Source organism: Mesoplodon bidens, assembly GCF_964165515.1.
Source record: "Mesoplodon bidens genome assembly, chromosome: 1".
Taxonomy (NCBI): Eukaryota; Metazoa; Chordata; class Mammalia; order Artiodactyla; family Ziphiidae; genus Mesoplodon; species Mesoplodon bidens.
This window is the reverse complement of record NC_138176.1, coordinates 163,180,452-163,205,508: the sequence shown is the minus strand read 5'-3', so window position 1 is coordinate 163,205,508 and position 25,057 is coordinate 163,180,452. Positions and strand designations below refer to the sequence as shown.

Genomic DNA, 25,057 nt, shown 5'->3' with positions numbered 1-25,057 from the left:
GGAAGCCCCTTATTCTTTTTAATGATGAAATTGAGATCCAGGAAGGTGACAGACTTGCCTAAAATCCTGTGTCTGGAGCCAGGTAAATCCCAACTTCAGTCTCAGTGGATAGTAGAATACTTTTGATTATTAATAGTGTGCTGAATGTAGCATTAGTATGCATGATGATTTTAGGTATCGATATAAAGTATGTTTTATTCTCATATTAGAGAAAAATATAATGAACAAAGTAACCAGGTGTGGCGTTTCATAGTTATTATTGCTTAAGAAGATTTGTGTTGTGAGGGTGGTCCTTCCATGTCCGAGGTTCAGGGAACATTTCTCTATATTATAGATGTCATTCCTCTTATTTACAGCAATGTCAAGATTTCAATTTTAGTGACAATTTATATTGAGTAATTTTTTATTTACTACATACATCCAGTGCAATGTGTTGGTACAGGAAAAAGTAAAAGTTCTTTCATGAATATTTCCCTGAACAGTATTAGTATACCAAAAGTATTTTCCATAATCCAACTTTATGCCTTACTATAAACAGAAATGGAGCAATTAGTATACTCAATCCTATTCAGAAAGCTTAAGAGCCATCATTTTTTTAAATAAATTTATTTTATTTTATTATTTATTTATTTATTTTTGGTTGCGTTGGGTCTTTCTTGCTGTGCATGGCCTTTCTCTAGTTAAGGAGAGCAGGGGCTACTCTTTGTTGTGGTGCGCAGGCTTCTCACTGCAGTGGCTTCTCTTGTTGTGGAGCACGGGCTCTAAGTGCATGGGCTTCAGTAGTTCTGGCATGTGGGCTTCAGTAGTTGTGGTTCACTGGCTCTAGAGCACAGGCTCAGTAGTTTTGGAGCATGGGCTTAGTTGCTCTGTAGCATGTGGGATCTTCCCAGACCAGGGCTTGAACCCGTGTCCCCTGCATTGGCAGGAGGATTCTTAACCACTGTGCCACCAGGGAAGTCCCTTAAGAGCCATCTTAAAACGTTTGTTGATAGAATTGCAAATACAGTATTTTGGATAGGATTTTCAAGTGTCCACCGTGGAATCAGACCATAGATCTTCATAAAGAGAAATGTGAAATGATAAGTACACACTCTCATTGTCCAACGTTGACAAAAAAGGAACCATAATTTCCAATTCGATGTGGACAAGGAGCCTTGCAGAGAGAAGGGTCTCGTAGACTTACAAATATATTACTCAGGTGCCCTAGATTCTTTTTTGTCTGTGCTGGTAAGAGGAAAGGAAAAATGATATTTACAACCCAGGCTGCTCAACTAAGAGATTTAGTTAAGGTTCCAGCAAGTGCCCTGAGCAACAATAACAATGTGATTGCATTCTGTGCTCTAACCTTAAAGGCAGGTCTCCAACGTTTCTTTGGTGTTTTCAGGCCCTCCATGTAAATACATACAGGCTCCCAGATGACCAGTTGTTTTGCTAAAGAACCTCTCTACACATCTAGAGTATAGCCTCTTAAACTCAAAACTTGTTTTAAAACCGTGGCTTATAAAACGTTTGGAGTTGGATTGCAATGGACTCATAAACATGTTGAATGTAGGAAATAGTGTTAGTTTATAAATCTGGCCTGTTTTTAGGTTGTGAGGTCATTAGTTTTTTGTTTTTGTTCCCGCCATTGGTCCTTGCTTTTTTGTTCTTCCAAATTATACTTGCCCTTGATATATTTGGGGTTTTAGTCTGTTTGCCCTCCATGGTTGTTTCCAACAAGATGCCTCTGGCCTTTTCTCATCCAAACTCAACACAGATGTTTCCCCTGTATCACCACTGTGACTGCAACACAAAGCTAAGATGTTTCTTTTTATTTTTTGCTTCAGACTTACTTCTAGGCTCCTGGACTGTGGGGAAGGAAGAGGGGAAACATGAGATCCAGTTAGTCTGGCCTCTGTGGGTTACTTCACCTCCCTGGGATGCAGCTTATGGGTCTATAAAATGAATGACCTGCACCATTTGCCCACTAAGATCCTTTTTTGCTCTAAGCCATGATAATACCCCAAATAAGATTACAGCATTTTATACTTTTGGCATTTAAAAAAAATCAGAGTACTCCTTTCACTTGCTGCAGACTACATCAAACACTGAATGAAATGTAGTGGAAACAGGAGGCCAATCCTGTAATGAAAGGAGATGCTCATGTCCACCCACAACTTGGTGTATGTGGAGGACTTAAGTGGACTATAGACAGCTCTAGAAACGTAAGGAAGACCATATGTTCTACAACTAGGGCATTCTGCATTTCTTTATCAGTGTAAAACAAAATCCCTGATACAAAGTTCCAGAATGGAGTCTTTTTGAGAAAGAGTAGAATCAAATGTGTGACAATACTATCAAAACTGACCCAAAAAAGCATTTGATTGGAGACACAATTCACAACATTTTATTCAAGTTAATACATTTCATTCAGTAATCTGCCATATTATCCTTGGCACCATTAATAATAACCCCTTAATCACAAGAGAAACAAAGACTGGGATTTATGTGTAGAAGTTGATTTCCACCAAAACCAATTCATAGTCCATCATCTTTCATGGTTATGCTTTTACTTGAGGCCTCTTTCTTGGGGGGAGGGGGACTGTTTCTCGTGTTTGCTTAAAATAAATAACATGACTTACTGTCATGGAAGGAAAATAAGGTCTAGTCCCTAGTGAACAAGCAGGGGGTCCTCCAGGAAAGGAGCCCTAAAGATTCCTTGAGGTGAGTCAGTAACCCTCCTGTCCCAACCAGTCAGTAGTTAAGTTATAACCAGGTGAATGAGAGAGGTAGTAACTAGTTGGAGAACCCATGGTGTAGACTCTCTAGAACAGGAATGGCTGAGTGAGTCAGAACTGGAGGGAGACATCTACAGTGTCTGGAAAAAGTGACCAAGAATAGGAAAGTGTGAAAAAGATATGGGTTTCCCACCAGGGGACCCACAGAAACATGGCGGTACCAGTCAAGGGCCGTCCTGCGCTTTTCTCTGATGCAAGGGTACACTGAATGGGTTCTGCAGCTTTCAGATAAAAATTGGAATGATGCTGAACAAGTGCAAAGTGAAATCAGAGTTTCCCTCCTTTGTTCGGTAAACACTGAGAGAACACCTGTGTGTGAGGCAATGGGACAGGTGCTAGAGGAAAAAACGAAGCTGTCTTAAGATGTGGTCCTGACCTGAAGGTGGCCATCAGACCCTGCACATACAGAGCACTATGTCGGAGGGTCCGAGTGGAGGGAAGCATCACTTCTGGCTGGCAGCAGCAGAGAAAGCATTCCCCAGTCATTCCTTCTTGGTTCCCAGAATGTCCTCTGTGCCTCTGTGTCACCTCTTGGCCCACCCCATTCCAGGCACTTGCTTGTCTTATCTTTCTCCATAATCTGAAATGGAAGCCTGGGAGGAGAAGATCCCATCTCACAGGTGTCTAACAAATGTGGGTGGAACTGATGTGTTATGGAAGTGTCACTCTATTTTGGTCCAGGTGGGTGGAAAAAAAATTTGGGGAAAGGAGAGCTGATAAGATGGTGGTGGTAAGGGTAAGGTGTTTTAATCAGAAGGTAGGAGCAAAGATATCCCAACAAGCAAACTTAGTATGTGGCTTAAACCAGGTGACAGGGAGAATGCCAACACAGCCAAGGACCGCAAGAAGGTAGCTGGAAGCCCTCTGCCAAATAGGTTAGTCTGCAGAACTGGGAAGCTAAAATCTTTTCCTACTATCTACTCAAGTTTAACCAGAGCAGATGAAGAAACAATGAATAACTAGAGGGTCATAACTTTCTAGAAAGAGCAAATAAACACAGCACCCCCCAAAAAAGGTGAGGCTGAATGTCGCTGTAGAGAGAGCTTTTGAACATCTTTTTTTTCTCCTAGGAACTTTATATGCTATATTTTCTCTCTTTTTTATAAATTGAAGTATAGTTGGTTTACAATATTATATTAGTTTCAAGTGTACAAAATAGTGATTCAGGCTTTTTTGGATATCTTTTTTAAGTTTGTTTATGGTGTCTTGGTCTGTAATCAATCAAGTAATAGAGAGACGCCATCCCAAAAAGGAACGTCTGCAGGAACCAGAGTAGTTGAGTCCAACTATTCGTGATGCCTTTAGACCTAAAAAAAGAGAAAAACTTATCCACCAGAATTTTAATGTTATGGTTTCACAGGAGTTATTGTCTTCTAGTTTTTAAAAAACTTATTCCTTCTATCTATTTTCATGGGACTTATTTTGCGCTTTCCTCCAGCTTATTAACTTGAATGCTTAGTTTATTTATTTTCGTTTTTCTTGTGCATTTAGAATGGTACTTCCCTGGGAAGCAATCTGGCTATTGCCTAGGACATGGTATTGTGAAACTGTTTCTCAAGTGATTCTGATGAGCATATAGGGTTAGAAAGCACTGGGATGGCTTCAAAGCAAGTGTTTTGGACCAGATGTAAATCTATCTTGGCCAACTACCAGCTTGACCTTGGGCAAGTCACTCACTCTCTCTCAGAATCAGTTTTTTCGTCTGAAAAATAGGAATAATAATATTTATCTCACCAAGTTTTGAGATGATTTTTGGGATAAGTTATCCAAAGTGATTAGTAAAGGGCCTGGCACATGGTAATAATAAATACCTGTTTATACAGCCATTTAAACTAAACTGCTTAACACCAAGCTCAAAAGAAAATGGCCCAGATGAAGTGAATGGTTTGCTACAGTCTCATCTGTATATAAATAAGTCTCATGTGGATGACTTTTAATTTAAAACAAAATTTTTAAAAATATATGTAAAAAATATATAATTTTCTACACAGATTAAAGGAGAAAAATTATATAATCATCTTAATAAATGCAGAAAAAGCATTTGAAAATTTCAACATCCATTCTCAATACAAGTTCTCAGAAAACTTAGAAAGAGAATGGAACTTCTTTATTCTGACAGAGAAGGTCTATACAACTCTAGAAAAAACACGAGGCAGAATGCTGAAAGCTTTCCCTTTGATTAGGAACAAGGCCAGGATGCCTACTATCACCACTTCTGGTTGACACTGGACTGGACGTACTAGCCAGTGCAACGAGGGAAAAAACATAAATAAAAGGTATACGGAATTGAAAGGAAGAAATAAAACTGTCTTTATTTCTAGAGACAATTGTGTACCTAGAAAATGAAAAGGAATCTTTTAAATTATTAATGATGAACTATTAGATGAACAGATGAACTATTCGAACTAAAAAATGAATGTATCAAGGTCACTAGGTGTGAGGTCAGTAGAATCAACTATATTCATACATTCTACCACCAAACAATAGAAAAATGAAATATATATCAAAGTGGGCCAGGATGTACAAGAAATTCACGTTTACGCAGCATTATTTATAATAGTCAAAAAAAAAAAGAAAAACCCAAAAAACTAGAGGCTTAGAAGTCTGTCAGAAGGAGGATTTGTTAAATACATTAAGGCACATCTATATAATAGAATACTATGTACTAATGAAATGAGGTAAATTCATAGGTATAGACACAGGAAAATAGGCATATATGACAATAGAAAAAAGTTATACAAGAGTTTATATCTATATGTATATAGATATGGTGGCTATAAAGTCGAATGTTCAGTCCAGTCTTATGTCTGGTTAAATGGAATTCATCAATTTCTTTTTATTGCTGGATAGTGGGATGTGGGGTAGGGCTTCCAATTGTTCTACATGTCTTCATGATTCTTTCACTTAAATGTATTCGTTCGTAAGTCAAAAGGAATATTGATTCTGGTTTACAGTCACCAATGATACACTGCAACACGTTAGACCATAAAAAAATGATTTCAGGAACATGAGAATAGTGCCCTAACCTCTCTATGCCTTTTCTCCCACTGCCTATCAAAGAACTTGAGAGCAGGATGTTCAATTTGAGTCTTTTCGTTTTCATTAGAGGCTGCAAACGACGATAACAAAATAGGTGTAAAGTACTCCAACACTATAATGTGGAGGGCTGGACCACACACCTCCGAGCTAAGCTCTCACTGAGAGCCTGAAGAGGTCGTTAGAAAGAGGTACTAGTGCTGCGGCACTTCCTATCCCAAGTCAGCCCAAAGAACAGCTTCAATGGAACTACTCAGCCTAACAAGAGTCCCCAGTAATTTGGGGGAGGCTTAATATCTAACTCAGACGTTTAACTACTGGTACATGGCTGCCCAGGGAACTGCACGCACTTGCAGATTTATCCTGCTGGACGGATAAGAAAGCTGTCATCGTGACCCTTACAGGTCTTGTGGAAGGGCACTGGCATGGGTGAGCTTAAAAGCAACCCCGCCCCAGAGGCCTAACTAAAGGGTAGAAGAGATCTCAATAAAAGGGAAACTTCCCCCCACCACGACCCCCATTACAGATCCTAAGGGAAAACTGCAAGTGACATACTGACTGAGGTCTGAAGGAACCATCAAGGGAACTGCAGAAGGGAGATCCCTAGTGATGGGCGGTTTCTCAAAAATCCACCAAGGCTCCTTTGGAGAGAAAGAGTCAACAATGGGTTTGCAACCACCACAGCACCCAGCTGCCTGATCACAAGGCAGACTGTGCTCTGCTTCCACTAACTACTCCCAGGACCCCAAGGGGCCACAGGCAGCTGTCGCTAGTGAACAGGGAACAAAGCTGGAACGAGAGGGAAGACATCAACTACCCCCTCTTCCCCACAGCAGGCTGCTGAGCCCCAGCTGGAGGAGAACAGATGTTCTGAATTAGATAAAAGTTCATAGTTTTAATGAATAGACTGGACTTGACCAGATAATATGAGAAAGTGACTGGAAAATCTATGGACCTGCTTCAGATATCGTCCAGGGCTAGGGTGGGAGACAGACAGTAATCCTTGGGGGAGTGGAGACGGGCGAAAAAATAAAGCTGCTTTCTCCTCCTCTCCTAGAAAGTCCAGCTTGTTTAATAAACCAGAAGGTGGAGGAACATAATCTATTTAAATCAGTTAGCACTGTCTGGCATAGTGTGCACCCAAGAAATATTAATTACTTTTATTATTAAAACAATAAATTATCTTATTTTCCACTTTTAGAATACCACAAAAACAGAGGTGGTAATTAATCTTGACCAGAAGAAAAAAAATCAATTGCAAAGCAATCTGGCATTACTATAACCATCTCTTTCATTACACCATACTTTCTGTATGCTTACATAAAGTCTAAATGTAAAGAAAAGCTTTTTCAGTTCTCTCACATTGTATTATCCTGCACTGGCAACTGTAGAGTAGGGTCTAGTCGCAGGACTTTTAGCTTGCAACGCATCCCAGGATCACCTACAGACCTTGAAAAAATGACATGTTCCTACCTCTGAAGCAAGGCTACTACATTAGGATCTCTGGGCCTGGAAACCAGACAAGTGAATGTTGAGAAGGCTCCTCACATGATTCAGTTGTGAAACTAGGCTGAGAATCATTGGGCTAGGTCAATACAGCTCTTTTTCAAACTATAAGGCCAGCCTCCTAATCTTTTCTTCTAGTTGGGGCTATATAGAGACTTTTGAAAAAAAGAAGAAAAATCATCTAAATTAAATGACTAAATAATTGACTCATTAACACAAATGAATTCATTCATTAACTATTTACTGAGTACTCCCTCTGAGTACTGAGAGAGGCTCAGTATTAGGTGTGGGGATTCGACTCTACCTGAGACTGTTCTCGGCCTACAAGCGCATGAATTATTTAAATGTGGCTACTCTCAACTTGTATTAGATACCAAGAGAAAAGCGACAAAGACCTATTAAAAACACTTACCTGCACAATACAATGGCATACAAGGACTCTCCCACGTGAATCAGCCAGGCAAGCCAATACCTGAAACAAAAGTCAGCCTAGTTCAAGGTGATGGTTCTCTGCTGATGAAATCTAAAACAGAAACCCCCAAGAGAAAGATGCTTTAATGTGAACTAGCACCACTCTTAGAAGGCAACCAGGGGCCTTCCAGGTCTACAGGGACACTGGAGCTGCAGGGTCCACACCCCATTTCTGCAGCTCTCCTTACCAACTGTGCACGAGGGTGTGATGATGCTCCAGCAAGTACTGAGTGAAGGGGCCCAGCGGCCCTAGGCTCTGATAAGGAATAGCCTCAGGCCAGAAGATCATCCACTGAAAGAGAACCAGAAGCACAGAATGCTTATTAGGTCACTTAAATCTATTTTTAACCGAGGCTATTAAATAATCCTGATTCTATAAGAATCAGACCAAACAGAAACAGACCAAAGAAACTCTGAACTAAGTCATCTGGGCTTCCATTCTTTACTTCTATTTTCTGAAAGCGATTCTACTGGGAGATTTATGCTGAGGAAACTCTGTGGTTATCAGACTTAGTGCGCAGGTTGGCTGACTTCTGTTATTAATGAATTACACAATTTAGTCCCCAACCTACTTTTATGGGTATCTTTCCTGTATCCTTTAAATGAATTCTGTCTACCAAACAAAAGTCGCTGCTCCTCTCAGTAGAGATTCTCTGTCTTTTTGATTCCACATCTATGTCATAACATGGATATCCTCTCTAACCCTTCTTACCCATTAAATTCTACCCATCCTTTAGGTTTACCCCCATTTTCCAAGCAATTCCAACTGCCTCAAACATTCTGCTTTGTAAGCCCTATCCTGACTTGGCAGGCCTAGAACTGTCCATCAACTTGACCTCCTTCTTTCTGAGTTCTACTCAAACCTGGCTAAGCCCTAGTAACCGTGCGGACGCAAAGACAGGTACATTTTCAAGCAGAAAGCTTGCAAGCCCACCGACCTTCCGCTTACGCCGATAACCTAGGCAAGCGCCAGGCGCGCAAGCGCCAGACCCCGCCCCCCCTCAACAGCGCCCCTCGCCCTACGGGAGCCTGGCGGGCCAAAATAGATGCACCCCGCGCTACACCTTACCCCGAAATATCCCAGCCCCAGGACCGTGACCAGCGAGGGCAGGGGTTTGGCTGTACGGAAATAGGAGGTAGCAGCCCCACCGGCATTCGACTTCGCTACCACCATCTTGAAAGATCTAGACACCGAGTCATGGGGTGGGGAGTATTCCCTGCCTTCATATAGGGAAAGCGTGGGCAGCCGGTTTCTCAAGATCTCAACACAGGCGAAAGGCGCGGGCAGACGGCTGCGCCTGCGTCTTCTTCCTGGGTCTAGTCCCCTGGCTTAGAGCGCTCGAGAGCCGCGATTGCGCCTGCGCGACCTCTCCTTGGTCGTAGGTGCGGATCTTGTGGCTCAAGGCAGCACTCTATCCCCTCGCATGGCCTTGCCCAGGGCCCGCTGCCCTTACCGTGTAATAGCCAAAGGAGAGGGTGATGACGGTGACCCAGAACAGACTGCTCCTCTGGAAGTACGTCTCATCTCCTCCTGCCTTCCCCATCGCTGCAGCACGTCCCAGGGAATGCCGAGCAGGCCACCTCTGCTCTGGAGGAAGGCAAGGATGGGGGCGGGGCCATGGCAAACACTCCTCCCTCCTCTCACCTACCTCCCCAGAGGAAGAAGAGTCTGTGGGCCTGGAACTCTGAAAACGAATCTCCATCGGCTCTGGCCTGGTGGGCTGGTTATCACCTTGCAGGGGAGACCCCTCACTGAGTGTCACTTGCTGGGGCTTAAGATAATGGTGTTGGAATAGATGGTGCTTTATGCTCTTAATGACTATGGATCTAATTTTTGAACTTCAGCTCTGCTGTGCTCTGTGGGAAATGTAAAAAAAATTAATAAATAGAAACTGCAATTAAACAGACTTGGGATACTGGAAGGGGGAACTCTCACACTCTGTGACGTTAGCAGAGGCTGATAGGGAGAAGACCAATCTTCTTTACTGGCAACGACTCAGCCAAAGAAGACCCATGGACCCTTTTGTTTTTTATAGCCCTCCCAACTTCCTTTTCTTCTTTCAAGTGTTGTAAGAAGAACAACAATGTCCCTGGGCGGGGGGGGAGGGGCGGCACATGATTTGTGCTGTGGCTCACTGTGGTTGCAGACCCTAAAGTGTAATTCTTTGCTTATCGCAGAATAAACCCATCTTTCCTGGAGAAGTATTTGGCAGTCTGTTTGTTTCAGGTCAATAGAAATAATGCTCTTTCTCTTCATTAGTAAAGATGTATGGACTGATATGGTACAGCACTTAAGAGAAGGGGCTGTGGAACAGATACCTGGGTTTACTTTTACCTCCTGGCTCTGCCAGTAACTTTTTGTGTAAGCTTACACTAGTTACATTACCCACCTGTGCCTTAATTTCTCTATCTGTAAAGTGGGGATGCCTTGGTTCCTACCTCAGAGCTTTTGGGCGAATTAAATGAGTTAGTACTTGTAATAAAACCGCTGTAAAGCAAAGAATGTTTCCCACCATCCAGTTGTACAAGGAGCAAGTCATTAGCCACTGCAGTTGCTGACCTACAGGACACCCTGAAAGGAATTCAGGATGAAGAATAGCATGACGCACTCAGTGCTTTGGGAAAACAGGCAAAACAGGCCCTTAGATGGTTAGATATATTTCAGGAAAAAAATTTTATGAACTCAGATTCTTGCATTTTCCCATACTTAGAAAAGCACTACAATCATTAACTGAGATATCTGTTCCTCTTGACTAGCAGTAACCTTCTACTGAGAGGTGTGCTTGATTGCATGTGCTCATTACCCAAAATCATATATGCTGGCCTCTCCCCCTACCTCCTCAGAGCTATCTGAGAGGCTGTCTCTTGGTCTGTAGTCCCCAGTAAGGCACTGCATAAACTCAACTCGTAGCTCTTACATTGTGCATTTTTCTTTCAGTCAAAAGTGCTCTTACATTGTGCATTTTTCTTTCAGTCAAAAGTGCTCTTACATTGTGCATTTTTCTTTCAGTCAAAAGTGCTCTTACATTGTGCATTTTTCTTTCAGCACTCACAAAAGTGTTCAGCCCAGAGTGCTTTATAAGTTTTGGTTATTAATATTACTGAGCCTTTGGCGTCTTTGCCAGGCCCCTGTGCTAAGTGCTGTATCATCAATGCTAGGTGGTAGGCACATCAAGCCAAAGTGTTCTGAGACTTCAGGAGAGAAAGGTGGTTTCACCTGGGCTTTAAAAGCTATTGTGAAAGCAATAGCTGATATTTATTGAGCACTTACTATGTTCCAGGCATTGTTTTAGAAGTATTAGCTCACTTAATTCTCAAAAGAGCTCTATGCTGTAGACTATTGTCCTTCCTTTGAAAGACAGGAAATAGCACAGAGAAGTACCCGAAGTCATGTAAATGGGTAGGTATACTGGAAGTCAAGTGGTAGCTGAGTGTTCCAGTACTCTTAAGGACTACTCTATATATAACGTATGGGATATTTCCAGAACTTTTTCAGTTGACATGGAAACAGCCAAAGTTGTTTCCTAATTTTTTTCATGACTGTATTTGGCTATGTTTTAAAGAATGGTTTCCAGAATGTGTGACACAGTCCATTTCCCAGATAAACCACAGGGCCTGTCAATATCAGGTTTACCAGGGCTCAGCAGCTTTGCCTAGTTCTAATCTTTCTTCATCACATCACCCTCTTGATTCTCCTCCCTCTCTGAATACCTCTATTTTCTCAGATTTTCTTTTACTGCTTGTCCCCTACATACAGGTGTTTCCTATTTTCTTCTCTGTGTTTACAGTCTTTTTGAACTTTTTCACCTCCGGATGACTCTAAAGCAATCTCTCCAGGCTCAGCCTCTCTTCAGTTGCCTGCTGGTCACCTTTACTAGGTACGGCACCACACCTTACAGACAAGAAGTCCACTATTATCCACAGAGTCAGTCCTCGCCAAGACTCCCCTATTTACATTAATATCATCTTCATTCTTCCAGGCACCCAGACTCTTCCCTTTGGCTGCCCTCATATCTAGTCATCTGTCAAGAGTTCTGTTGATTAAGTAACATGATATCTCATCTTTCTGGATTAAACTGAAGCCAAGTGCCCCTAAAATCAAGTTACCTTGCTGAATTTATGATTTTTTTATTTTTGAAATTTTTATTGAAATATAATTGAGTTACAATGTTGTTTCAGGTGTACAGCAAAGTGATTCAGTTATACATATATATTCTTTTTTAGATTCTTTTCCATTATAGGTAATTACAAGATACTGAATTGAATTTATGATTAATCTCTCTATCCAAAACTTTATTTCTTTTCTTTTTCCCATCTGACCATTAATCTAATGAACTAACTAACTGAACACTAATCAACCAGAGTCAGATGACTAAAATTGCTGTTGTAGATATCACCGTTAACGTACAAACTCAGGTTGTTTCTCCAGGAAGAGATAAGCTAATAGACCCCAGAACCATGGACCACTTGTCTGAGAATCATAAGCCAGGGACATCCTGATTCCCCAAACTATGATTAAGAAATGTCACAGAGGGCCTCCCTGGTGGCGCAGTGGTTGAGAGTCCGCCTGCTGATGCAGGGGATACGGGTTCGTGCCCTGGTCCGGGAGGATCCCATATGCCGCGGAGCAGCTGGGCCCGTGAGCCATGGCCGCTGAGCCTGCGCATCCGGAGCCTGTGCTCCGCAATGGGAGAGGCCACACAGTGAGAGGCCCGCGTACCGCAAAAAAAAAAAAGAAATGTCACAGAAATATCACAGAATGATGATTAATCCCAGCCTCTCTGTTCTTACCCTTTAAAAAACCCGTCACTCAGGGCTTCCCTGGTGGCGCAGTGGTTGAGAGTCCGCCTGCCGATGCAGGGGACACGGGTTCGTGCCCTGGTCCGGGAGGATCCCACATGCCGCGGAGCGGCAGGGCCCATGAGCCATGGCCGCTGAGCCTGCGTGTCCGGAGCCTGTGGTCTGCAACGGGAGAGGCCATAACAGTGAGAGGCCCGCGTATAGCAAAAAAAAAAAAAAAAAAAAATGGAGTGGTTCTGAGACTTGTAATAAATCCTGACTTTGTTGCAAACACCTGCTGCCAGAGTTTGGCTTTCTATGCCACAGGCACATGAGCCTTTGCTGGTTACAAAACCATGGTTTAATTTTTACTGCCTCCCTGGGTCATCCCAAGTGAGGTATGTTCTACCACTTCAATAATCGCTTTTTCAAATTTGTCCTACAAGTGACAGGGTAATCTTCCACAAGTACAGTTTTTTTTAAAAAAATTTCTTTCTTTCTTTATTTATTTTTGGCTGCATTGGGTCTTCGTTGCTGCACACGGGCTTCCTCTCGTTGCGGCAAGTGGGGGCTACTCTTCGTTGTGGTGCGCAGGTTTCTCTTTACGGTGGCTTCTCTTGTTGTGGAGCATGGGCTCTAGGTGAGCGGGCTTCAGTAGTAGTGGTGCGTGGGCTCAGTAGTTGTGGCTCGCGGGCTCTAGAGCACAGGCTCAGTAGTTGTGGCACACGGTCTTAGTTGCTCCGTAGCATGTGGGATCTCCCTAGACCAGAGCTCGAACCCGTGTCCCCTGCATTGGCAGGCGGATTCTTAGCCACTGCGCCACCAGGGAAATCCCCACAAGTACAGTTCTGATCAAGCCTTTACCTTACCAAAACTTTTCAAGAAATTCCCTAATTTCAAGCTATTTTTGTTTAGTATTTCTCTTCAGGTGTTAAATCTGCAGTGAGGAAGTTATTGGAAAGTAACTCATGTTAGAATAAAAGTTGTTGAAGACAAAATGGCTTGGATCAGAGGACTATTGGAAGCTAGGTTTCATATCTTCCACCACTTTTCTCTGAGCCCAGCAAGTTACTTAGTGTCCTGTGCCTCCTCTTACTATGAAAGGGAAGAGTAGTACAGCCCATGACCAAAGGGTCTTACCATTAACCCGTCATGCACACATAAGGAATCCAGAAGAAGGAGCCAGAAGATCTTTACTCAGACGTGAGTAGTTTACGTCAATCTATAAGAAACCCACAGTCAACTGGAGATGTCAGCTGGAGGTTCAGAAGGTGTTTCTCTCTTGTATTTAACTCACCCGCTCCCCATGTAACAGGAGTAGCTAATTTTTTTTATCCTCCAGGTATCCTAGACCTCCATCCCCTACGGGTTGGCAGAGAAATCTTTCACTCCTTTACATTTTATCTCTCTCTCTCTCTCCCCTTTGGGTGTATTAATGACCTAAACATTGAAAACAATAAAGAAAATATGAGAGAAGAATTTTACAACCTTAGAGAATAGGGAAAGAGACTTCTTAGCAAGATATTAAAATTATACACTGTAGAGGGAAAGAAAAAATTTAACTTCTTCTCAATTTAAAACTTCATTCCTTATTTAGAGTTTATAATAAATAACAAAGTTACTTGTTTTACTCTCTTATGTATCACTTACATCTGGTTCCTTGATAACCTCTGAAGTAGTGTTCAGCATTCCCTGCCAGATCCTAGAAAGATCTCGAAGGTTAAAAATGTAATGGAATTTTGCAGGGATAGGGAGCATTTGAATCTTAGTCATCTGCCATAGTCGGAGTGTCAAGGGAACCAGTTTCGTCACTGAATCTCTCACTTCTTCTGAGAAGCCCCTTTGGGTACAGTAGTATCCTATCCCAATCACACCTGAAAGGGGAAAAAAGTCATAACATTTTGAGTAACAGTTCAAATCACCTAAATGAAAATGAAAACATTATAATGTAGAGTACAAATATAATTAAACATTTTAATAGTTAACCACATATTAAAGAAATTTCTATTAAAAATAAAATAAAATAAAACTTCATTCTTCTGAAAGGCACAATAAATAAAGTTGAAAGACCTGGAAGAGGAATTCTTCAATATATATGATAGATAAATAAGTAAAAGACATGAATTGGAAATCCTTAAGAAGGAAGCTTGAACAGCCAAGGAACATGAAAAGGTGTTCAACCTTAATGGCAATTTGGGATGTGCAAAATAAAGCAAAAATAAGATACTTTTGTCCCCCATTAGATTGGCCTACTAGGTATGAAGACACATGATGATAAACTATAATAATTAAAAGCATTTGGTATTCGACATGCGAATCAAATACACCAATGGAAAATGATACTCCAGAGACAGATCTGATATATACTCAAGCATTTATTTTATGATAAAGATAATGTGCGGGCAGAAAAATATTCTCTTCTTCCCTTCTAGGTTTTTTGGCTGATCTAATAATTTAAACTGATTTAAAACAGATTGTCACCCATATCAGCCCCTGAGGGCTAAAGGATCCTTGCCTTGATTTATCTCTGTGTTTGTTTCAAAAGCACCTGGTATTTGAGAGAGATGTTTTGCAGCTGTGCTTAGAGATATGTAGTGGTCAGCCACCCTGAACTGGCTCTGACTTGACCACAGGAACATATCTGCATAGATGAGACCTGGAGGTGTCTGGAAAGTTACCTTTGCTTCATTACCATGCTAAGATCTCTGCCCCAAGCGGGAGATCTATACTCTGCTAGGCACAATTCATGCATTGTGCAAAGAAGCATGGAAGACTGCGCATGCTCCAGCTGCCCCAGGCTGGCTCTGGAAATCTCTGCCCCTTTCCTAGAGCCCTGATGATATGCCTGCCTCCTACCCCTTAAAATTCCCTCCCTCTCTTAGAGAGAGAAGGTGTTTTGAGAGCATGAGCTCTCTCTTCTCCATTCCTTGATCAATGAATAAAATTTCTCCTCTGCTATACAGAAACTGGTTTTGTTTGATTGGCCTTTGTGACTCTGGGCAAAGAAAGAACCCACTGAGGGGTCACTGACCTGTTGGGGATTGGTAACAAGATTAACAGGATAAAAAAGCAAACAAAATTATACAAGTCCCCGTACAGATTTGAAAACTCAAAGGGTTGTCAGGTCATTGAAACTCATATAACATCCTGACATGAGGAAAGGGGCAGGGGTTTGGGGATACAATGGTGAAGAAGGCCATTCACAGGAAGGCAGAGGAGATGTTTGGAAAATCAAGGCTGCCCTGTTGCACAAATAAGTTTCCTGGTAAAAATATATCTCTGGTAATAGCTCTCTTTCTGGTACAGTCTGCCTTGCCAGTGTAAATTTAGGCAGTTGAGGGAGAGGAAAAGAACTTTTCCTGAATCTTCGGAAATTTGATTGCCTTTAGCAGAAAATAATCCTTGTGCCAAGGTGGCATATTTTGGGGTGACAAATTCTGCTCCCCTTCAGCAACATTTCAAATTAAGGAGGAACAAATAAACTATTGATTGGTTATCTATTTGGGAAAAAATATTTTAAACTCTAACCCCCCCAATACAAATACACAAATAATGCAGTATCACAAGGTACAGAGATAATAGTACCCCTAAGCAAGTTCTGATGACATGGCTGTAGGGTAGAATGAGCATGTGCTGATATAGGAAACCCCTCACACTTTCCCAGGATCATGGGGAACAGAGGAGAACAAATCTATGGAAATATGAATAGAGTATTGTGTATCCAGAGAATTAGGAGCAGTTTGTTGTTGCAAGAAGGAACAATGTGAAATTGAATGAAGGAAGGTGAGGCTGGAAGGGCAGGTAGGGTCTGATCATGAATGGCATTAGGTGTCAAACTGAGGAGTTTTGACTTGATCCCTTAGCCAAGGTGAGTCAGTGATGATTTTTTTTAAATCAGTGGAGCAAAAATGTCTGGTGTACATTGGAGGTAAAATTTGAAGCAGGGAAAGCAGAGAAGATGAAAGATTGATGGAGCAATACAAAGTGAATAGAGAAAAATTTGCATCGCTCATTCGAATATTCAATAAACATTTGGTAGGCCCTGGAGATACACCTGTGAACAAGACAAGTGCAGTCCAGGCTTCAGGTTGGGCACAGTGTAGTTCTGATGACAGGCAAATCAATAGGGATGTACTATGAGCAGCATAATTTAATGTTTTAGTACAACCATTTTGACCTTATGAGATCATGCATTCAAGGGTTGCAAACAGAAATATCCTCATGACATTAAATTAAATGAATGAAGGAGGTAGAAGTAACCTAGTAGGGTGTGGTAAACACTGGGGGAGCCAGGGTGTGTTTGTCCTCACCTAAAAAATCTTCAAATTCAAATAATGGTGATGATTGATGATGATGATGGTGGTGGTTATGATGATTAGATTTTTTTTGCAGGATTTTGGCCTATAGGACACTGATTTTTTTATGTGCTTGGGAAGTGGTTAGTTTAGAGGTAGCGTAAAGTAAAAAATAAATGTTAGCTATTCTTCTTCTTTTGATTGTTCAGTGAACCATCTATTGGTTCTTCTATATGAGAAAAAGAAGCAAGCAAATGGCTAGAATTCAGTCTGAGAAAATCCAATTCATTCAATGGGCAATTTACATAAAATCATCTCAACAAAACCCAGTGTGCTCAGAGCCAATTTGCTGATCATCAGTTTGCCAAATTCACCATTTATGGAATGTGGTTTTAATACTTCAATAGGGCCATTAGATAGCTCTGTCAGACATGTTTATTTTTGGTCACAGATGAACTTTTCTGTTTATACTAATATTTTGTGAATCTTTTAACATGTCATTTCCTGTTTTGTTGACTTAGAATTTTTAAGGGATTTTAAAACCAATTTCTCAGACAGTACATTGTATTTGTTATTACGATTAGATTTGGCTCTCACAAATCGAGGTGTGGACTTCCAGGGCTGGTTTGGGGGCTCCCATGGGGCCCTTTGGCCTGTTCTCTTTTGACCCCACTAGGCTTGTGGCCTTGTGATTAACCTTCCCAGACAGCCTCATGTCTGTGTGAATAATTTTACTCCTTTTTGTGCAATATTGCTGCACATGGCATACAGTTTGACAGAGATCAACTCTCATCATGAATAACCAATATTTCAGAATAGGGTAAGGGGTGAGAGAAATTGAAATTGTCTGAAAATTTCCCTTTGATCACATACATTGAGAAAGAAAAAAAGTATTGTCTAGAGGCAAACGCAACATCCTTGTAAAAATAAAAACAGAAAAAAATGAATTTGCTTTTGGTTATTTTCTTCTAAAGTCACCTGGAGCTCCTCATAGCACTTGAAGCAGATGTATAGGCCAGGAGGGCAGAGGGTATCTCAGTGCCTGGAAATGGCCTAGCCTGGTTGGAGCTAAGAGTTTGCAGGACACCACGGAGTCTCAGAAGTGAGGCTGAAATGGAAGTTGTGGCCAGGTCATGAAACTCCTTTTTAGGCATTCTAGAAAGTTCTGACATTTCCTTGCAAGTGATCATTGGGAGGTAAGTACTTTTAAAAGTTCAACCTGAATGTTGGTTTTTTGAGAGCAGAGACTGCATTTGTGCTGTTCACAGCTGTTACGCAGGACCTGGTATATGTTGGGCTCTTACTGTTATGAGGTGTTTTTTAAAAGTATAAAAGTCTCAGTGGATATCCTTTGAAGCCAAGGTTAATTTAGAGAATCTGAAGTAAGAGAGTGTAAGAATAAAAAAAAAATGGCCAATAATGTTTGATGACTTAGTGGGGAAGATTAACCATAAGCTTGGGCATTTGAGGCACTGATTTGTTGGCTTTTGCCAGCAACCTCTAAATAATGGAGTGGGAAGGGAGGCAGATTGACTGGAATTGAGAAAAAAATGTAAAGCAAGGAAGTGAAGGTGTCTGGTAAAAATGGTGTTTGGAAGCAGCTTCATGGAGGAGGCCACCGAGTGTGAATTCAAGCTTCTGAGAGAAAAAATAAAACCAAAAAAAAAAGTTGATCTGAACTTTGAATTATTGGGGGAAAAAAAGCCAGAGAAATCTGGTTAGGTCCACTTTATTTTGGTTTGCTCTGCTCTCTTGGTCTCCAAACTTCTTCAACACTTCCAGCCCCCAGAATATTCTCTTCAACTACCTCAAAGCACCTGGTACCGCCCAAATGGACTGGTTGGGCTATCAATGCCTCTGACTCCAAACAGACGGCATAGGACCCAACTATAGTCATAACTCACTAATGTGACCACCCAGGATCTCATCTGCCCATCAAGTCTGTTCCTCGTGCTTTTTCTTTATTTTGGTTGGTGAGTCATGATCTATTTTGGAATCAAATCAGAAACACGGGCTCTCCCTCCACCTGCATCTCAGCTATTAACTTGCTTATTTTAAAAAACCTTACTTTTATCTGCTTTATGGTCCTCTAGGAATTTTCCTCTTCTGAGAATCGATGGATATAAATATAGATATAGGGCCGCTATAAGATTTAAGTAAGGTTATGTGTGAAAGATTTATTCTTTGGGTTTGCCACATAAATTTGTAGTGATTTATTTAAGTAGAAAGGGGGACATGTGAATCCTTCTGAAGTCAGATGAATTAATGTGAAACAGCTGTCAAGCATATGATGTTTGTTTGTTTGTTTGTTTTTCCATACCTAGGGTATAAAATAACCTCCCATACATTTGGGAAGAAAACCCCAAAGGCCTGAAGTTTCCTCATCTGTAAAATGGAGGTTTTGGTTATCTCAAAGCATTGCCTAAACCTCTCTGCCCCCAGTGTTCTCAAGTCTAACTGGGGATAAAATAATACCTAGTTTATAAGGGTATAATGGGGATTAAATAAGAAAATTAGATTCAGTTGGTTATCAATGAACAGAAGCTGGGTTTTGAAAAGGTGGATTAGGTGGGGTTTTGAAAAGGTGGTTCCAGTAAAGTGATTGAGAGGCGTGTCTGAGGCGGAGCCATGTCTGGGGCTGCATCTAAGGTTTATATACGGTGCGCACCTCAGGGGTGTATTGGTGCTGCTCCAGAGCTCATCACTTTTTCACTCCAAAAGACCCTGGATTAGAGATTCAATATGGGTTCCAATGGTGAGTTTCTTTGGTGGGAGGCGGCCTACCTGGTGTACTAGTGTTTTGCAGGGGTCTGAGCTTGCATCTTTAAAAAACATAGATTTATAGGCTGGGGACAGCTCATGTCACTGATGTAATTGTCTGTGGTTTCTGTACAGTGGAATTTGGCAGTAGGACTTTCTGAGAGGCTCGGGGATTTAAAGATGAACTTTCTGTTACATTAAAAGGGATTTCTTGGGCTTCCCTGGTGGCGCAGTGGTTGAGAGTCCGCCTGCCAATGCAGGGGACATGGGTTTGTGCCCTGGTCCGGGAAGATCCCACATGCTGCGGAGCAGCTGGGCCCGTGAGCCATGGCCGCTGAGCCTGCGCATCCGGAGCCTGTGCTCCACAACGGGGGAGGCCACAACAGTGAGAGGCCCGCGTACCAAAAAAAAAAAAAAAAAAGGGATTTCTTGTCAAGTATAGCTCAAAACTGGAAAAAAAGAAAAAGTAGAACCAACCTAAATATTCAACAACATGGAGCTGGTTTAAAAAAGATTTCTATATTATATATATATATATATATAGAAGTATTTTTGAGTGAAATGATATGTCTGGGATTCACTTCAGAATAATGGGGGTGGGAGTTTATTGAGGAGATGAGTGGAATGGGTGGGTGGATGAAGTGAAATTGGCCATGTGTTGCTATATATCAGAGTTGAGTGATGCGGTCATCAAGTTAATTATTTTCATCAGCTCAGCAAAGTAGAAAAAGATCCAGGCCTCCCTAACTTGGTCTGAAATAATCCCAAAGCAGTCGACAAAGACTAAAGATTGCTTAATGGGAAAAGTTACCCTGGAATTTCCAAATTAAAACTTCTTTATGAAGAGCTCCTCTTCACTTTGTGTAAGCAGAGATCCAGATTTGGAGTCTCTCAGTCTGCAGTGAGGGGACTGCCCAGTGAGAACAGCTCACAACCTATAATAATACTCAGACACTTCAACTTGCTGGAGTGTGAAGATTAGATTAGTTACTGTATGGGGACAAAAATCCAGACAGTGGTCAAGGAATGTCTCAAACACAAATAATGGTAATTTCCTTCCCATTCCCCGTAAATGTTTCCTCAATGAAGACTAGGAAATGAGAATAGTATAGAGTGAACTCTGCACAAACTGGAGGTTAACCCTCCAGTTTGTGCAGAGATGTGGCAGGGAATGTTGTTAATCTCATCTGGGTTGAGCCCAATCCCACAATCAACAGGAAGTGTCCGAAGACAATTAGGGAAAGAAGCCCCAGTTTTGTAAAATCCATCTCTTTGGGACAAATCTTTTCTGTCTTTTTGTGACCATAAGCATGTCATTTCACCCCTTGGAGACAGTGCCGTAAGTTATACCTCCTTTACCTTGGGACGTAACAGAAGTTGGAAGACAGTAAGTGCCTCGCCCAAGGGCATGAGCAGAAAGAGACAGAGGCTGGAGGTCAAATCTAACTTTCAGACCAGATGGGGCAGTGTTCTGCTCTGCACCTCAGCTGAGGAAGAGCCTCAGCTGAGGAAGGAGGCCAATTCCCCCTCGGCTCAATATAATATCTTTAGTTCACATATTCTTTCCTTAAGTTTCTTGAAAATCCTGTGCTAACATTGCCTTAATTTGTATGTTTTTTATAAATCCAATATTCTATATGAATTCCCTTTAAAATTTTTTTCTTTTTTCCTGGAAGCACTGAGGAATTTTTTTTTTTTTTTTTTTTTTGCGGTACGCGGGCCTCTCACTGTTGTGGCCTCTCCCATTGCGGAGCACAGCCTCCGGACGCACAGGCTCAGCGGCCATGGCTCACAGGCCCAGCCGCTCTGCGGCATGTGGGATCCTCCCGGACCGGGGCACGAACCCGCGTCCCCTGCATCGGCAGGCGGACTCTCAACCACTGCGCCACCAGGGAAGCCCCCACTGAGGAATTTTTATCTTTACAGTCTAACCGTTTTTTTTTTAGGATATGTCTTGGTGTTAATCATCCGGAGTTAATTTTCTTCAGTACACTTGATTCGTTCAGTAGATTCAGGTCTTCTATTTCTGGAATATTTTCTTGGATTACTTTATTATGATAAAACACATTAACAAAATTTACCATCAAAACCGTTAAGTGGGGGCTTCCCTGGTGGCGCAGTGGTTGGGAGTCCGCCTGCAGATGCAGGGGACGCGGGTTCGTGCCCCGGTCCGGGAGGATCCCACATGCCGCGGAGCGGCTGGGCCCGTGAGCCATGGCCGCTGAGCCTGTGCGTCCGGAGCCTGCGCTCCGCAAGGGGAGAGGCCACAGCAGTGAGAGGCCCGCATAACGCAAAAAAAAAAAAAAAAAAAAAAAAAAACCGTTAAGTGTTCAGTTCAGTGGCATTAAGTATGTTCACATTGTTGTGTTACCATCATCACCATCCATCTACAGAACTCTTCTTGAAAAACTGAAACTTTGCACTCATTAAACAATAACACCTCATTGTCCTCTTCCCTCAGCTCCTGGCAACCAACTCTACTTCAGGTTTCTATAAATTTGATCACTCTAGATACCCCATGTAAGTTGAATCATACAGTGTTTTCTTTTTGTGACCGGCTGATTTCCCTTAGCATAATGTCCTCAAGGTTTGTCCATGTTGTAGCATGTGTCAGATTTTTTTCTTTTTCAGGCTGAATAATATTTCATTTCATGTATATACCACATTTTGTTTATCCATTCATCCGTTTATGGACCCTGGGTGTCCATCTATTGGCTATTGTGAATAATGCTGCTGTGAACATGGGTGTACAAATTTCTGTTCAAGTACCTGCTTTCACTTCTTTTGTGTATATGCCCCAAAGTGGAATTGATCATATCGTAATTTTATTTTTAATTTTTGAGAAACTGCCATACTGTTTTTCATAGTGGTTACACCTTTTTAGAGTCCCAATGACGGTGCACACGGGTTCCAATTTATCCATGTCCTTGCCAACACTACAGTTATTTTCTATTTTTTTTTTGATAGTAGCCATCCTGAAGGGTGCAAGGTGGTATCTCATGATGGTTTTGATTTGCATTTTCCTAATGATTAGTAATATTAAACATCTTTTCATGTACTTAATAGCCATTTGTATATCTTTTTTTGAGAAATATTTATTCAAGTGATTTGCCCATTTAGAAAATCAGGTTATTTGTTTTAATGTTGTTGAGTTGAAGGAGCTTCATGTATTCTGAATATTAACCCCTTATCATATATGGAGATATTTTCTCCCATTCCTTAGGTTGCCTTTTCAATCTGTGGATTGTGTCTTTTTTTTTTTTTTTTTTTTTTTTTTTGCAGTACGCGGGCCTCTCACTGCTGTGGCCTCTCCCATTGCGGAGCACAGGCTCCGGACGCGCAGGCTCAGCAGCCATGGCTCACGGGCCCAGCCGCTCCGCAGCATATGGGATCCTCCCGGACCGGGGCACGAACCCGCGTCCCCTGCATCGGCAGGCGGACTCCCAACCACTGCGCCACCAGGGAAGCCCGGATTGTGTCTTTTGATGCACAGTTTTAAATTTTGATGTAGTCCAACTTATTTTTTCTCTTGTTGCCTGTGCTTTTGGTGTCTAAGAAATCATTACCAAATCTGATGACATGAAGATTTTGCCGTTTTTCTTCTAGAAATTTTATAGTTTTAGTTTTTACATTTACCCCTTTGAGCCATTTTTGTGTTGATTTTGCATATGATGTTAGTGTCTGACTTCATTCGTTTGCATGTGGATATCCAGTTTTCCCAGCACCATTTACTGAAAAGACTAATCTTTCTCCATTGAATGGCCTTGGCACCCTTGTCAAAAATTATTTGAATATACATGTGAGGGTTTATTTCTGGGCGGTCTGTTCTGTTCCATTGGTCTATATGTCTGGGTTTTTTTGTTTTTTTTAATTTTTATTTATTTATTTATTTATTTGTGGCTGTGTTGGGTCCTCGTTCCTGTGCATGAGCTTTTCCAGTTGTGGCGAGCGGGGGCCATTCTTCATCGCGGTGCGCAGGCCTCTCACTGTCGCGGCCTCTCCTATTGCGGAGCACAAGCTCCAGACACGCAGGCTCAGTAGTTGTGGCTCACAGGCCTAGTTGCTCCGCGGCATGTGGGATCTTCCCAGACCAGGGCTCGAACCCGTGTACCCTGCATTGGCACGCAGATTCTCAACCACTGAGCCACCAGGGAAACCCCTATATGTCTGTTTTTATGCCAGCACCACACTGTTCCGATCACTGTAGCTTTGGGGAGGGAGAAGGGTAAGCTGTGTAATAAGTTTTGAAATCAGAAAGTGTGAGATCAAGTTCTTATTTTTCAAGGTTGTTTTGGCTACTCAGGGGCCCTTGAGATTCCAAATGAATTTTTCTTTATCTGTAAAAGAAATCCCATTGGGATTTTAGTAGGGATTGCATTGACTCTGTAGACCACTTTGGGTAGTATGGACATCCTACCAGTATTAGTCTTCCAATCCACAAACACGTATATCTTTCTATTTATTTGTGTCTTCTTTAATTTCCTTCAGCAATGTTTTGTAATTTTCAGTGTATACCTCCTTGGTTAGATTTATTCATAATTTATTCTTTTGATGCTGTTGTAAATGAGATTTTTAAAAAATTGTTTTTGGGTTGTTCATTGTTAGTACATAAAAATGCAAGTTATTTTTGTGCATTGATTTTTGTATCCTGCAATTTTGCTGAATTTGTTAGTTTTAACACTGTGTGTGTGTGTGTGAGTGAGTGTGTGTGATCTTTAGGTTTTTCTACATATGAGATCATGTCATCTGTGAACAGAGATAATTTTACTTCTTCCTTTCTGATGTGGATGCCTTTTTAATTTGTTTTTCTAACCTAATTGCTCTGGCTAGAACTTGCAGTACTATGTTGAATAGAAGTGAAAGCAGGCATCCTTGCCTTGTTCCTGATCTTAGAGGAAAAGCTTTCAGTCTTTCACCCTTGAGTATTATGTTTGTTGTGGGTTTTTCACATATTGCTTTTATGTGGAGGTAGTTTCCTTCTATTCATAGTTTGTTGAGTGTTTTTATGATGAATGGGTGTTGAAATTTGTCAAATGCTTTTTCTGCATCAGTTTAGATGATAATATGTTTTTTGTCTTTCTGTTAATGTGGTATGTTACATTGATTTGGGGGGGTATATTAAACCATCCTTATAAATCCCACTTGGTCATGGTGTAAAACTGTTTAATGTGCTGTTGAATTTGGTTCATTAGTATTTTAAGGATTTTGCATCAATATTCATTAGGGATATTGTTCTGTAGTTTTCTTCCAGTGTTTTTTTTTGGGGAGTGGGGCGGTCTGGTTTTGGTTTCAGGGTAATGCTGGCCTCTAAAATGAGTTTGGAAGTGTTCTCTCCTCTCTGGTCTTTTTAGGAAGAGCTTGAAATGGATTGGCATTAATTTTTTAAATGTTTGGTAGAATTCACCAGTGAAGCCATCTGGAGATGGCTTTTCC

The 25,057-nt window shown here is 41.5% G+C and overlaps 1 protein-coding gene and 1 long non-coding RNA gene across 5 annotated transcripts in view; one reads left to right on the top strand and one right to left on the bottom strand.

The window, feature by feature from the left end:
- LOC308619333 overlaps positions 1-25,057 on the top strand; it is a 132,732-nt gene that overhangs the window by 27,996 nt on the left and 79,679 nt on the right. The gene's annotated exons all lie outside the window — the stretch shown is intronic.
- TMEM254 (transmembrane protein 254) lies at positions 974-9,384 on the bottom strand. 3 transcript variants are annotated; one of them, XM_081237913.1, is made up of 4 exons: positions 8,860-9,098; positions 7,979-8,082; positions 7,732-7,791; positions 974-1,224 (listed from the first exon to the last, which is right to left on the bottom strand). In XM_081237913.1, exons 1-4 carry the CDS (start codon positions 8,962-8,964, stop codon positions 1,191-1,193), a joined length of 303 nt encoding a protein of 100 aa, XP_081094039.1. In that variant the 5' UTR covers positions 8,965-9,098; the 3' UTR covers positions 974-1,190. The 3 variants fall into 3 exon arrangements, with proteins under 3 accessions (XP_081094039.1, XP_081094038.1, XP_081094037.1); XM_081237912.1 differs by lacking the exons at positions 974-1,224; positions 8,860-9,098 and adding exons at positions 2,365-4,084; positions 9,245-9,384; XM_081237911.1 differs by lacking the exon at positions 974-1,224 and adding an exon at positions 2,365-4,084.

Bases quoted from the DNA above. Each gene is read 5' to 3' on its own strand.
- TMEM254 (XM_081237911.1), bottom strand. From the start codon at position 8,964: ATGGTGGTAGCGAAGTCGAATGCCGGTGGGGCTGCTACCTCCTATTTC. The intron at 8,083-8,859 runs GTAAGGTGTAGC...GTTCTCTTTCAG, and splicing joins TGGGGCTGGGATATTTCGGG to TGGATGATCTTCTGGCCTGA. The intron at 4,085-7,731 runs GTAAGTGTTTTT...CTCTTTTTTTAG, and splicing joins TATGCCATTGTATTGTGCAG to GTCTAAAGGCATCACGAATA.